The sequence below is a fragment of the Melozone crissalis genome, unplaced genomic scaffold (assembly GCF_028551555.1).
Source record: "Melozone crissalis strain CALT ecotype California unplaced genomic scaffold, PUWL_Pcris_2 ptg000016l_1, whole genome shotgun sequence".
Classification (NCBI taxonomy): domain Eukaryota; kingdom Metazoa; phylum Chordata; class Aves; order Passeriformes; family Passerellidae; genus Melozone; species Melozone crissalis.
In genome coordinates, this window is record NW_026535794.1 from 5,323,263 (window position 1) to 5,338,737 (window position 15,475).

The following is a 15,475-nucleotide window of genomic DNA, read 5'->3' on the forward strand; positions in this document are numbered from 1 at the left end:
TAATATAATATAAAATATAATATAAACTTACTATATTGTATAATATAAGTAGATATGTAGATTAAATAGTAGATAAGTAGACGCGTAGATGAATAAGTAGATGCTTTAGTAAATTTCTGTAAAACTTTTACTAATGATATTGACGCTAATTGCTTTGCACCAATAAATATAATAAGTTATTGTGAAGTAGTTAATAACCTAAGATCATGCTCTTTGTAAAGAGCGTGATCTTAATTTATTATATAATGTTATTATATAATATAAAATATAAATATAAAATATAGTATAAAATATAAAATATAACACAATAACAATATAAAATATAATCTAATAAAAATATAAATATAAAAATATGATATAAAGTTATACAATATTATATAAGTAGACGTGTAGACTAAATAGTAGATGAGTAGATGTGTAGATGAATAAGTGCTTTATTAAATTTCTGTAAAACTTTTACTGATGATATTGATGCTAATTGCTTTGCACCAATAAATATGTTATTGTGAAGTAGTTAATAACTTAAGATCATGCTCTTTGTTAAGAGAGAAAGCTGGAGAACAAAATAAAACCTTTTTTCTTCTTAGACTCTGATCACATGTGTGCATATTATGCCCAACCCAACAGTAACACACTACTTTTATCCCTAACCCCTCTCCCAGGATCTTTTCCCTCATCATCCCAGCATCTCAGCCCCTGGAGTTCAGGATGACCATCCATGACAGCAGCTCCCCTCCCTCTAAAACCCCCTTCCCCAGGAAAAGCAGCTCCCAGCTCCCACTGGAACAGCCTCAGCCTGGGGAGAGGGCTTCTTGGCATGCCACGCATACCAGGCCTTTTAAGGGAAGCCCTCTCTCACCCCTGTGAAAAGATCCCTTGGGAATGTGTGTGCAGGCATCCATGAGCATCCCCAGCCCCACGTCCTGCCTGGGATGCAGGGCCCAGCTGGGATCAGGGCTCTGCATCTCTCAGCACTTCCCTGCCATGCCACGGTGTTTACGTGGGGGCATTGCAGGGATGCCACGTGCCCTGAGGAGCTGCAGGGCCCTGCTTTGCCTTTCTATTCCTGTCCTGGTGTTTCCATGCTGCTGTCAGCTCTGCACTGCTGGCAGCCAAGAAAACTTAAAGCTGTTTTGGATGAAGGAGTCACACCCCAAACCAGTTTGGCAGTATCTTTTAAAGAGAAAACCCCAAACCCACTGGTAGCTACTGAGATTTCCCAGGGATTTCCATTTGTTTCTGAGTGAGGCAAATTGCCAGTGAGAATGTGGAAGAGGAGAGAAATGGTTGGTTCGGAAGTCCAGGATACCAGTAAGGCACAGTACTTCAAGGAAAGATTCCAATTACTCTCTTCAGACCCAGTGCTAAAGAAGGATTTCCTCCCTTTTTGTAACAGGTTTTGGGCATCCTTGCCTGGTTTCCCCCCCAAAAAGGAAGCTTTTGTATACTGTAAAATACTGAGTCTATTCAAGGACTGAAATCAACTTTTGCAGGATGCTCCCACAAATTTCCACCCATGCTGAATCCCTTAATTGCCACTAGTGAATAATTTACCACTTTGCCTGAACAAGAGTATGGATTTTTTATATTTTGCCTCTTCTTACAAAGTGATATCTGTACCTGAGGCATAGGGAAAGGAAGACAACTCCACCTTTTTTTCCCTAAATCCATTTTTTCTAACAAAAGTCTGAAGATACTTCATGGTTGGTTTTTTTTTTTTTTTGATACGAAGATTGGAGACCTGAAGGAAACTGGGGAAAGCTACAGAATTTCTCTGAAAATCACAGAATTACAGTTTTACACTGAATTACTGAATTTCTATTATTCTCACAGCCATCATCTGGACAATAATCTCAGAAAGAAATATTGGCCATTGATGAGTACATGAACTGAAAAAAATACAACTTTCAGCTGAGGTCAGGCCCTTCCCATGGTGACTGAGGGGCATCCCCAGGGCTGGACCTGAAGTCCTGGCTCTCCTGGTGACCACGAGACAGCCCTTAGAGCCAAAAGGCAGATGGATGATCAGGTAGGAGGCACACATATGTACACACAGGGGCATATTTCTGCTCCACCTTAGAGTGACACAGCTTTTTGGAGCGTCCTTCCACAAAAGTGAGCACAAACAAGGAGTGGGGTATGGCCACATTAGTGCTGCTGACCCCACAGGCTCCTGAAGCCCTTTGTTTGGTTTAAGGTCACAAACACATTTTTCAACCCTCTCTGGAGACAGGGATTGAAGAAAGAGGGAAAGAAATTGCCCCCTTAACTAATCCTCCCTGTCTTCTGATCTCCAGGGATGTAAAAGGAAGCAAAGCTCATTTCCTTCTGAGCACTTCACATTTTGCTGCATACCCACTACCAGCCCTGAGCAGGATTTGGGTCTGCAAGGTGTCCCCTCCACCCCCAGCATCTGGATCCCACACAGATTCTTTCCCCTTTTGTGCTCAAGGTGATCATAAATAACAGTATTTTTGTCTGGGAGAGAGTAGACACTAAGATCTGTCCCCATGAATTTAAGCTTCAAAGCTGAGATTTTCAGTATTTTAAGAAAAATTTTCAGTATTTATAAGAAAAGCACACAGTTGCAATGCTCTGTTTCTGTCTAGAATACACCCAGGTGCCCTGAACCATGGTCGTGAACCAAACCAAAGCCACCCTACATGGAGCACACCTGCAGCACAGAGCAGGATTTACCAAAATCCAGGCCAGCAGAATAAAATCCAGGCTTTCCATGAGCTCCAACACCACTTTCATAGCATGAAGCACTAAGCATCCTCCTTTCCCCTGCTTTTTAGGATCAGTCTGAGGTTCATATTCATGCAACACTTCACCCCATTCTAACAACCCCACAATTACTTACAGGGAGGTCTCAGCAGCTCAGTTGAGTCTCAGACAGCCCCAGTGGAAATTCTGTGTGAAGCCCAGGGCCAGGCAGCCCTTTGTGTATCCCAAAAGGAGCCCTGCTCCACACCCCACACCCTCAGTCCTGTTCACTGCCTCCCAGTGGTCTCTGGCAGCTGGTTTTATCTCAGGGAGCTGGGCTATGTTGAGAGGATGAACTACTTGGGCTATTTTTAGGGAACAGTGAAATGGCTCTTCCACCAGGCTGAGTCAATCATGAGTCCCAGCAATTCTGAGCAGGGGTTTGGGAAAGGCTGGGGCCCTGGCTTATTTTCAGAATTTATTCATTCAAAATACCCCTGGTGTAACCCGGTAGGAGATGGGGATGCAGCCAGGCAGTGCTGCAATGGGGAAGAGGCATTTCCCTGACTCACTGTCATGTCCTCAGGCTGTGACCCTCACAGCCAGTCCCCCTGCCACCTCTGGCCACAGCCAAAGTTTGAAGAGAAATGCTAGGAAAGTGAGAGGTGTTACCTATATTACCTACAATTTCTGGTTCCCTATTTCCTCATCAGTTCCAGTATTTTAGAAGCAATAAAGAAAAAATTTTTTTGGGGAAAGTGACTAAAGTGACTCTACCTGCTTTATGGTAAGCTGGGAATTGCTCCTGTTGTGGGGTCACAGGTGGCTGCTCTGGAAAGTGTTTGGAGAGGGACAATAATAATAAAAGCACTCAAACCTGGAGGCTCTTGATGCCCTCAAAGTTCAGCTGGGCAAAGGGTACTATTTTAGCTTGTTAATGGTGTGCCAGAGCTGGTGATGCTGCCTGGCCAAGCTGATTCACAAATACAAACATAACCAAACGCTCTGGGGGTGGTTTTCAGAGCCCAGCTTTAGCAGGCTGAGATACAATCTGTCTGATGTACCCAGTAATATTGAACCAGGCCCAGTGTTCTCTCCTTGGTTTGCTTTTCTGACACCTTTAGAGAGTTTATGTTTGAGGACATCACCCTGTGGCAATGGAAGATGTGGGCTGGCTGTGCCAGTGCCACAAGTCCCCATCTCCTGAGATAAAACACTCCATTTGCTCTTTGTTGCAAAGGGCCAAGAAACTGATGCTGATTTTTCACAGAATCCCAGAGTAGTTTGCGTTGGAAGAACAATTAAAAATGACCCAGTTCCCCCTGCCATGGACAGAGACACCTTCCACTAGACCACGTTGCTCAAGGCTCCATCCAACCTGGCCATGAGCATTTTCAGGGATGGGGCATCTACAACTTCTTGGGCAACCCATTTAATGCCTCACTACCCTCTGGGTAAAGGCTTTTTTCCCTAACATCTAATCTAAATCTCTCCTCTTTTAGTTTTAAATAATTCCCCTTTGTCCTCTCACTATGCCCCACATAAAAAGTTCCTTTCCCTCATTTTACAAGCCCATTTTAAGCACTGAGAGGTTTAAGGCTTTTCATGCACTTCTCCTGAGTAGTTCTGCTGGACTTTTCCTTTTCCAGGGGTGTTTGGAGGGGCTGCTGCCCCTCTCTTTTCCCTGTGGGGCTGCAGGTACCAGGAGGGAACACCACACATCACCCAGCTGCAGCTCAACATGAGGTGTGGTTTCCTTGCCAACATCTCATGGCATCACCTCCATCACAACCTGTCCAGCTGCAGAGGAACATCTGTATTCATGAGGCTCCTGGAAGGGCCCAGCTCCTGTCTGCCATGGCCCAGTTTCTTTCACCATCCTGCAGGGCCATGAGCTGCTGTTCCCCTCTGTCTGTGCCTCTGGAGATCATCACCCCTCCTTCTGATGTGGTCTCTGCATTCTTTGTTACTTCCCTCCATAAATGAGGGTCAGAAAAGGAGATGCTAGGAGGGTGATGGCAGCTTCTGGATGGCCAGCCAGGTGTGGGGCAGAGGGCTGGGGATGGCAGGGGCTGTCAGCAAGCACACACCTGCTCAGGTAGCACCAAGTGGGTGGCAGTGGTGCCTGCAGACACAGCAGCACACTGGGAGCTGAGATATCTTGTTGTATTGCACTAATACAACAACATATATATAAATATATGTATGTATGTATGTATGTATATATAATATATGTATATATATGTATATATATGTATAATATATATGTGTGTGTATATATATGTGTGTATATATGTGTATATATGTGTATACATACATACATACATACATACAAACATATATATATATATATATATATATATATGTATAATAACAGCCCCGGGATACATGGATTTTACAATATCTTATTTATTCCATGTGCATGGAGGGACATGAATGCAGGAGGCAAAGGGCAGAGCAGATCAGCTCAGTCAGCAGCTGGCATTGGGTGTTTGTGTGTCATGGGCTGCCTGTGCCTGGCAGGAGCACACAGGGGGGGTGTGTGTGTATTTGTGTGGAGTTCTGCTCTTATCTGCCACATCTGTGTGTTGTGTCTGCACACAAGGCTGGCTGTCACACTCCTGCTGTCCCTCTCCATCCCCAGGTGAAGGACCTGCTCTGCTCTGGGCTGTCACCTCCATGTGTGTCCCCTCAGTGCCCCTGCAGCCCTGAGAGATCTGAGCTACCTGGCAGCTCGGCACAGCTCCTGGGGAAAGGGTTTTGTCCTCCTATCTGAAAGACAGCAACTAATTAGAAGGCAGGAAATGAGAAAAAATAAATCACACAGGCACTGGGGTGTTCTGAGAGGCACAGAGAGTGTGAGGGGAGAGGTGAGCAGCCCCAGGGTCTGGAGCAGAGGGCAGCCCTGAGCCCTTGGCTGCCATGGGGTGGCTCCTGCTGGAAGCCCAGGGAAGAGGGCAGGAGGGTCTCAGCAAGGGAAAGGCTCTTTAGGTTAGATTGAGTGAAAGCAGAGCCTGGGGCTGGCAGGAAAAGCCAATTAGGAGGCACAAGCCTGTCTGCTTTGATTGTTGGCAGATCTCAGCCAGGCTGAGCAGCAGAGGCTGATCCCTCCCCTGCCCTCCAGGAATCCCTGGGAGCTGCTGTGTGCTCCCACGGCAGCCTCCCCAAACATGCCTGTGATCCCAGCTCCCCTGATCGGTCACAGGGGCTGGGAGAGGTGACAGGGATGGGTGGCACATCCTGCTGCCCCTTCAGTCTGTGATGGGGCACAAGATGGATCTTGTGTTTAAACACCCCAAGTTTTCCTCCTGCCTGAGTTGCAGAGGCACAAAGCAGCGAGGGATGGACAGATTGGCCACTTACAGGAGCCCTGACAATCAGCTCCTGCTTGTTATGCCCATGAAAATCAACTGCTGGAAGGGAAATGAGCTTTTAAGGATTATTTTGACTGTACGAGCCTCTATCATGGCAAGTGCCGGAGCTTCCTAAAACTCTGGCGTGAGCACAGCCTTTTGTCTTAAATCAGCATTTCCCCCCCGCCTTTCAGGGAGCATTTCAGACCTTTCCAGTTCACTGGCCATGTTCTCCCGAGCCCATCTGCTCAGCAGCACGGTGCAGAGGGCGGAATGAAGGCTGCAGAGCCCCGGGTCAGTCACCGCGACAGGGAGGGCGGCACTGCTGGGACGTGGAGCCGGGAGCATCCTTGCGGATCCCCGGAGCATCCTTGCAGAGCCCGGAGCATCTCTGCGGAGCCCAGAGCATCTCTGCAGAGCCCGGAGCATCCTTGTGGAGCCCAGAGCATCCTTGTGGAGCCCGGAGCGTCCTTGTGGAGCTCGGAGCATCCTTGTGGGGTCCGGAGTATCCTTGTGGAGCCTGGAGCATCCTTGTGGAGCCCGGAGCATCCTTGCAGAGCCTGGAGCATCCCTGCAGTGCCCAGAGCATCCTTGCGGAGCCCGGAGCATCCCTGTGGAGCCCAGAGCATCCTTGCAGAGCCTGGAGCATCCTTGCAGAGCCCGGAGCATCCTTGCTGAGCCCGGGTTTGGGATGGACGAGAGACGGCGCCGCTGTCGCTAGATGGCACCGCACCCCCTCGCCGGGAACGAGCGGGGCTGCAGCCAGGAGGAGATGGACCCTCCCCGTTTGGGAGCTGGGGTTGTTTAGCCTGGAGGAGAGGAGGCTTAGAGGTGAATGTCGGAATTCAGGACATGCCTCTGGCTGTTCTGGATTGTCAGGACCCCTGCCAGAGGGCTCAGAGACCCTGGCACAGAGCCCAAAATGCCTGTGGCTTTTGATTATGACCCATGGAGCACATGACCAACCTTTTATGAAGATCTGCAAGCCACAGAAGTTTAAGTAGAATAATAATTAGTTTATCATGGGGTAAAAAAATAGATTTTTGGGGTTTTTAGAATGGGGGTTCAAGAGGCAAGATGGAGGGATCTGGCCGTGTCCAGCCTTTCTCCTTCTTCTTCTTGGCCTCCATCTTCTGCTGTGATGTTGGCACTTTTGGATTGGTTTAGAGTAGAAGCTCACTGTCTAACATAGGTGATAGGTATTGGAAAGTTATTGTAAATATTGTACACGTAGTTTTTAGTATAAAAAGATAACACCACCAAGGGCAGGCAGAGTGCCTCTGTCTGACCTGCTAGACAGATCTCAGCAGGCCAGGAGAAAGATTTTTATGGATAAGAAACAATAAACAACCTTGAGACAGAGAACTGAAGAGTTCTGACTCCTTTTTCGACCGCTGGGCTGGGAAAAGAGACTTTCTAATGTATCTTGGGGTCACTCTGACCAGCAGAGTCCTGAGGGTGACCTTATTGCTCTCTACAACTCCCTGAAGGGAGGCTGCAGACAGGTGGGGTTGGTGGTCTCTGACAGAACCAAAGGACACAGTCACAAGCTACATCAGGGAAGGGATAGGTTGGATATTAGGAAAAAATTTTTCACCAAAAGAATAATAAAGTACTGGAATGCTCTTCCCAGGGAGGTGGTAGAATCACCATCTCTGGTTGTGTTTAAAAACAGACTGGACATGGCACTTGGTGCTATGGTCTAGGTGAGGTGTTAGGGCATGGGTTGGACTTGATGATCTTAGAAGTCTCTTCCAACCTCATTATTCTGTGATTCTGTGATTCTGTCAAGCAAACCCTTGAACCAAACCCAAGTGTCCCTGCCTGCAGGATGGGGATCCCACTGTTTCCTGCCCTCTCCTCCACCTCCTCTCCTTGCTTTGAAAATTCCCCTTGTGTAGAGGTTGAAATGAATAGAATAGAATAGAATAGAATAGAATAGAATAGAATAGAATAGGGGAGGAGGGGTTTGCAGGCGGGTTTGAGGCTGCCTGGATGCTCTGTAATTTGCAGTCACCTCAGGCTCCTGTTTCATCTTTGCTCTGCACTGAGGGTACACCCCTTTGTGCCCGTCAGCTGGAAGCCTGGATAATGGAGCAGTGTTAATACAAATACACACACAAATCTGTGTGCATGCCCCTCTTCTCTCTTCCTTGGCCACAATTCCCTTTCTCTGACTGCCCATATTCATCTAGAAGTTACTGATTTTTAAATCCAGAGTACTCAGAAGATTCCACCTGCAATAAATTAGCTGGTGTTTTCTCCTTTTGAATATTAAAGGACTCAAGCTTTCAACTATTTCCCTTTGGGAAAAAATGGTTTCTTGATTTGCCATCTTCCTTCCTAGGAAGAATTTTGTTCTGCTGTGTAAGTCTTCCAGTGCTCAGTTTAATCTCATTACTGCAGACCACAGCCACTTGGACCTCTTTAATCAGTGACTTGGTGACGTCCTTGGTGGCAGCTTCCTCCAGATCATCTGATATCACCAGCGTGACCAGGGGCACACAGCCCAGCTGGTTTGGCTGCCTGGAAATGTAAAAGCCATCCCCTGGAGCAATACTCAGGCCTGCAGCAGTGTCTCAGGTGTGACTGTGCTGTGCCTGGAAAGAGATGCAGCCACTGGTGCTTTGATTTTCTGTGCAGTTATTCAGCTCCACACTGACGTGTGTTTGCTGCTAAACCCAAGTCAGCAGAGCTGTCTTGAACACTGTCAAACTCTATATCAGACACCCCAGCCCCTGAGAACTGTGGTCTGTGCTTAGCTTGTGTTATTATGTGGCTTCAAACCACTTGGCACTGCTTTCCCCATTCCAAGTTGGGGCTGTCCCCTCGTGTTCCGGATTGCAATGCAAGATGTGTTCTATGACCATCTGTATGGCAGTTGTCTTTTGTCAAGTGGGCAGTTTGTCTTATCTCTTCCACAATCACTCCTCCCTCGGGAGGGGACATCTGCTGATAACAGCTATTGAATGTCCCTGCATGGCTGATAAGAACTACAGCATCCCATTGGGAGATGTGAGCCCAGAGGGAGAAGCCAAGCATTCCTACCTGGATATAATCTGGAGATTCTGGAACACCAGCACAGCTTCTCCACTGGCTTCCCCAGAGGAACAGCTGTCTCTTCCACTGGATCTTCAGAGGAAGAATATACCTTTCTACAGAACCACCCCTGACACTGCAGGAGGGCTGCAGCCACAATTCCAAAGGGACTGCTGCCAACACCCTGACCCACAGCATGTCAGGTTGGGTTCTGACTCTGTCAGTGTTTTTTTTATTTACTGCATTGTGTATTTTATCCTTTTATTTTCTTCCATATTAAAGATCTCTTATTCCTGCTCTCATATCTTTGCCCGAGACCCCCTTAATTTAAAATTTATAGTAATTCAGAGGGGTGAGGAGGGTTTACATTCTCCATTTCAGGGGAGGCTCCTGCCTTCCTTAGCAGACTCCTGTCTTTCCAAACTGAGACACCTCCTCACCCCTCAGGGAGGGCAGTGGGGCTGCCCCTGTGGGGGATGAGGAGGATCCCATAGAAGATCTGCCCTGGTCACTGCTGAGGCTCGTGGAACACCAACACCTCTCTGGCTCCATGGGAATGACAGAGCACAGCACAGGTACGGCCTTGGATATGTCTGGTCCCTGAGAGATTTGGAACAGCTGGCTCCTGGACTTTTTTAGGAAGCATTACAGCTCCTGTCTCGAAACAAATTCAGCACCCACCTCAGCGGGAGCTGTGGCATTCCCAGCTCCCTGGATGGAATTGCCTCCCCAGAAGGACCTCACACACAAAGCCCTTCCAATGAAGCCATGGCTATTACAAGGCCTTTGAGTCAGGGGCTGGGGAGTGGTGTAAGGCTCTAAGATAGGCCATGATTCACCCCTGTCCAGCCAGGGAAAAGACATTCCTGCTGCTGGAAAAGGCACACAAAACTGTGATAGTGTTCAGCTAGATAGCCTGGTGACATCATGTGCTCTGATACTAAAAAAAAATCCCAGCAATGCTGTGGAAAACTCCATCATTTGTGTGCTCCTGTAAGAGACTTCTTTTCCCATGCACCTGGGTAATTAAATACAGGGTCTCAAATCCAGGCAGAGTGGGATCTTTTTTCCCCCTCTTGTGTGAAAGGCAAGAAAGAAACGGAAAGAAAAAAGAACAAATTCTAAATACATGGTTTTAGGGGACCCTGGATTCCTGATCAAGGCCCAAAAATCCTGGGATGGCCTAGAGGTCTCTAATCCAGTCATTATGAGATTTTTTTGGAGACCTGTTTTTTTCATGATGGGATTTTTTGGAGACCTATTTTTTTCAGCACCAAGTCAAACAGCAAAGTTTGGTAAAATTCTGCTCTTTCCCATGAAAAGCTTGGATTTTTCACTCCTGACAAATGCCTCTTGCCTTGAAATATCCCTGACCTGCTTTAGTCCTGATGATATCATAACATTAGGGATCACTTACATGCCCTATCTTAAGCCAAGGATGACTCTCTCTCATACGCCACTGCTGCCAAATTCAAAAAGGAGCCCAGCCAAGGCTCCTTAGTTAGGTACAAAGGAACCTCTCCCTCTTCCTCTCCTCAAGGCTTGAGGTGCAGGGACATATTACTCATCCCAAGCTAAACATGGATGTATTTCTTCCTTGGTATTTAATAGCAGCTATTTTTAACTGCTGGGACAACAGCACAGGGAGAGCTAGCATGGCTCTGTGGACTCATCACTGGCCCAGATCCCGGCTGTGCTGGGATTTGCCAGCTCTCTGTGGTGGGACTGATCAGAGCTGCAGCCAAGGGCTTGTCTGCTCCCTGTGCTCCCTATCCTTGGCCACATTCCTGAGTGTCCAGCCCTGGCAGGACCCACATGTCCCCAGGCAGCATCGCCTGGTCGGTGTCTGCTGTGGGGTTCTGTGGGAAACACAGCTCCCTCCGTGTAAGGACCAAGCAGAGCCTTCCCAGCTGCATCTATAGAGGTGGAAACAGGGTAGCAGTGATGCCTGGAAACCAAAATAAATCCAACTCACAGCTCCTGCCCGTGGCTGAGTCATCAGCTGTATCCGGCACCGTGGAGATGATCCCCTGCCTGTCCCGGGACTGCTTCCTTTCCTGTGTGGGAGCAACGGCAGGGAAACAGGTAAATTCCCAGAAATAGAGGAGAAGAACTGCACAAAGATCCAGTGAGGGGAAAGTGACAGCACCAGTGGCTTTCCAGACTGAAAGGTGGCTTTTCCCCCTGCAGGATCCAGCCTTGGCTTTGCTCTGTTCTCTCCAAGGGCTGTGCTTCAGTTTTTTGATGCTCTGCCTCATTTTCAGAGCTAAGTGGTATTTTCCCTACTTGTCTTTGATTTCTGAGACAGGATTATCCATCCATTTCCTTTACCAGCTCCCACAATGATTTTTGTGCCTCAAACCCAGTAGTGGTGGGAGTTGCCCTTTGCTGCTCTCCCAGTGAAGGACCAGTCCCTTGTGTGGGCTGATACCATACAGCAAAGAGATGAACAAGATAATTTCTGATAGGATCTCATCCAGAATTAATATTCCAGATGATATCAACATGGTTGATAGACTTTCCCATGTTTTCTGGGTGTAGGTCTCTCTCCAGGCTGCCCATTCCTACCAGCTCCTTCCCTCCAAGAAGAGGATCACCACGAGGAACAGTTTGCTGAACATCTGACCCCTGCCCCTGGTGCCATCAAATCACCCAGGGCTGGATGGCACTAGAAATAAACATCCACATGGAAACCTGGGTCTAGGGGGTCACATCAGTGGGTGATGAAACACCACCAAGAAATCCAGGATATGTAAGGAAAAAATGTATTTCCAGAGCTTTTTGAAGAAGAGCACCTACTGACCTTTGCGGCAGACTCCTTCCCTGGGCTGGTGGCAGGACTCCATCGTGCCTTCCTCTGGATGCTCTGGAGAGGGGAAGGGAAGGCTGGGTCTCTGTGGGGTTTGCTGTCCAGGCTCAAGGGCTGGATTGTGGTCAGGATGCTGGTGAGATCAGCCTCCCTCCTCCTCACAGGGCCTTTGGGAGATGGAGCCTCCAGTGGGGCACAGGGTGAGCTCCTACAGTGTGGGATGGTTTTAGGGGTGTCACAGCGGGTCAGGAGCCCTCTGAAATTCCTTGCTGGAGCACCAATCTTAGGGATGGGAGCACCCTCCATGGGCTTGCTTGGGCACATGTCACAGGGATGGCTTCGAGGTAAGGCACAGTTTTTCCCCACTGGAGTGGCATTGCTCTGTGATGGATATCTTGCTTCCATGAGCTAAAAAAAATGCAAAAAACCAAACCCAAAATATCAAAATAAATTGTTATATAATTTCAATAATAAACCATGTGAAATATTTATTTCCTGCTCTTCTACTTCAAGCATCGCATCCGTTGATTTACTAACTTTGTGGAATGAAAGAGTGTCCCACCACTTTCTATGTACTCTGAAATAAATGTGAAGGATGCAATAGGTTGTGTTTTCACTTTTGTTTCAGGTGAGCCCTCCTGACTTGTCCATGAAAATGCAAGAAAGCCTTGGAGTCAAAATATTTATGGCCAGTGATTGTCTCCTCTCTTGGATCATTGCTTTATTCCCATCTCCATCCTCCTACTCTATGAAAATGTGTTTCCAAACAGGAGAAAATCCCTCTCTCTATCATTTAATAAGAAATCTCCAGTTTCTTCTTAAAAACTTGGACTCAAAATAAAAAAAAAAAACAGATTCTGCCTTTTGTTTAATTAGGTGGAATTCATTTTTCTGTGGTCAGTGGAAATCAACCCCATTTTTAGCACAAAAGCTGGATAAAGTCCAGAATATCTGGCTTCTGGTGTGTTATCTTATCTTTTTTATTCTGGGTTGTAAGGGGCCCCTTATCACAAATCAGGGTCAAATGAGCAAACACAGAGCTGAGAACTGCACATTATGCCAGTGAGTTTGCAATCAAAATATGAGGAACACTGGCAGGTGGGAGGGTGTCCCTTTGCCATGATGTGAGAACAGCAGTCACAGCTTCTGGCTGGGGGGAATTCCATTTAAGATCCTGAACTGCAGACCCCTAAATGCAAAATCTACCCATGAACTTGATGCCAAAGTCCCATTACAGTAAAAATCACCCAGAAAGGGCTAGAATGGTGGAGTAGAATGGCAGAAATGACACAAACACCTAATCTGAGATGCAGAGGGCAACATCAATAAACCTCCAGCTGGTAGAGTAGGAGGGCAGAGATGTCCCAGAGTCATCCCTGCCAGCCCAGTGTGGCTCTCTGGGTGCATTCATGACATTCAAGCCAGCACTAAATCCTCTGCCAGGTCCTTCACTTCTCGATTGTCTTTGTTAGTCTCCACCTCCGCAATTTTTTTCACTCCACAGCAAACTGAATACCATAAATGAAATTTCCATCCTGGAGCATCCTCTGTGTGCCAGTCCCTCTGTACATACTAAGAAGCAATTGGGTCTGACCTGCCGTGGGGTTTCTCAGAACAGCACTGGTTATTGCAGAAAATTCTGGGGTTTTTGTTTGTCTCTCATTGCCAAGAACTACAGCTTTGTGTTGTGAGGACAACCCACACCAAAGCTTTGAGCCTTTGGCTCTCACCTTGGGATGTTCTTGCTTGGTCATGCTTTTTTCACTGTTCAGGATGCCCTGGTACCTGCAGGGAAGACAGGAGATGGCACTTGAGTCCCTTTGCAGCCTGAATATATTTTTGCATATTGTGGACAGGCTTGTTCTTCCTTCCCCTACCCTCTGGAAAATATCAAAGCCAACAGACTCCAAAGGGAAGCTTGAAGAGAGACAGAGGTGAGAAATCTCCCAAGGAGGACTGGTTTTAGCTCAGGGCTGTGCTGCCAGAGCCATTGTGAGCCCTCTCCTCCCAAGCTCCATGCAGAAGTGTCCCTGGAGCATCCATGTCCCCACTGGTGGGGGATCTTCAGGGGGTTTACATTGCCTGAGTGAGGTGTATTATTGCACTTTGCTGATTTATAGCTTGGAGATGAAGTCAGGCTTTCCAGGAGGTAGATTTATTCAGCGTTAACCTCATGTAAAGGGATTTATCAAGTCAGTGCCTGACCTAATATAACACCAGTGGTGAGTGAGACCTTTGCAGAATAAACCTCCTTCCTTCTCTTCCGTGCTCTGGGGAATGCACTCTCAGCTTTCTCCAAAGACCCTGTCAGAGAGATGGCTATTTGCAGTGGAAATGAACCAATTTTGGGATATTTGGAACTAAACTGTCCCATGGGGAAGTTCAAGAGACAGATTTGACAGCTGCTCTGTCACTCTTACATGGAGGGAGATGTACTTGGGGTTCTGTTCCTAATCTTGTCTCACGCTTGGCAGAGCTTTGGTCTGATCTCAGTTATAGGTTGTAACAAGAACAGAAATCAGCCCTTAAGAGGCTTGGGCTGAAATGTGATTCTCCCTGGAGCTTTTTGATAAGAGACAGTTGAGAGAAAGCAGGAGGGATGCAGTGCCCATACCCCTCTCTCCTCCCCATCAGCTCACAAACTACCAAGATTAAAAACTTAAATTGTCCACCTGGGAATGCTCCAGTCCTCGGGGTCAAGGGCAAATTCCTTTGTGTCATTTTATTTAGTGAAGATTGCTGAGTGTGTCTGGGTTTTAAATCAGGATTTGTCTTCTAAGACACAATAATGCACTGGAAATGTAGAACAGAGAGGAGCACTCGTGACAGAAAACACACAGCTCTCACTTGAACCTGGCAATTTGGGGTGCTGTGCTTGGGAAAGGTCTGAGTGAGATTTGTTTGTTACAGAGGTGGAGAGGGAAAGGAGAGTTCAGATCTGGAGCCCCTCAGATCTGGGGTGAACTTCACCCACAGGTTAAACAGCACCCACCTGGCCACCAGCTCTGAGACAGACACAGCTTTCCTCAGGAGAACTGCCCTGAGCTCTGGGTTGCTCCTTGGAGAAGGGCACAGGGAGGGGAAGGACTGGGCTGGCCTCAGCCTCTCAGCTTTTTCCATGTTTTCTGTCTGCTGGCACTGGAACAAGAGAGCAAAGGTTGTGGTGCTGGATGGGAAGGCTCAGGGAAAAGAGGCCAAAAATTGGTGTGTCCATCTCCACTCAGGGCATCAGCAAAGGGCCGTGGAACAAATTCTGCCTTCGTCTTCATCTGCAAACCTCATCACTGAAATGCACTTTTGAAAAACAAAATGGGGTTAAAGCAGACACAAGTTAAATTAAATCACACTTAATGCAGGGAATTGGTCTTTTCTACTCTGTCTACCACTTATCTCATTCTCTTAGATCCCCAAGTTCGTCTCTATGACAGTGAGAGATGTGAAGGAAGAAAAGACGTGAAGAAAATTAGCTTTAAATAATTTAAAAGTTGCTTAATGTAATTTGAATATGCATCTTCAGTTAAATTTTTCTGATGTTTCCAGTGTCACACAGACCTGAACCAGCTCTGGA

General features: G+C 47.2%; 1 protein-coding gene across 1 annotated transcript in view; it reads right to left on the minus strand.

Moving 5' to 3' along the window:
* XIRP1 (xin actin binding repeat containing 1) overlaps positions 1-15,027 on the minus strand; it is a 35,049-nt gene extending 20,022 nt beyond the window's left edge. The window contains exons 1-4 of the mRNA XM_054274253.1: positions 14,900-15,027; positions 13,638-13,692; positions 11,902-12,315; positions 11,074-11,155 (exon numbers count right to left, since the gene is read on the minus strand). Of these exons, the coding sequence (XP_054130228.1) occupies positions 11,074-11,155; positions 11,902-12,315; positions 13,638-13,692; positions 14,900-15,027 (679 nt within the window). The remainder of the gene's footprint in view (positions 1-11,073; positions 11,156-11,901; positions 12,316-13,637; positions 13,693-14,899) is intronic.
* Between the last annotated feature and the right edge of the window lie 448 nt (positions 15,028-15,475).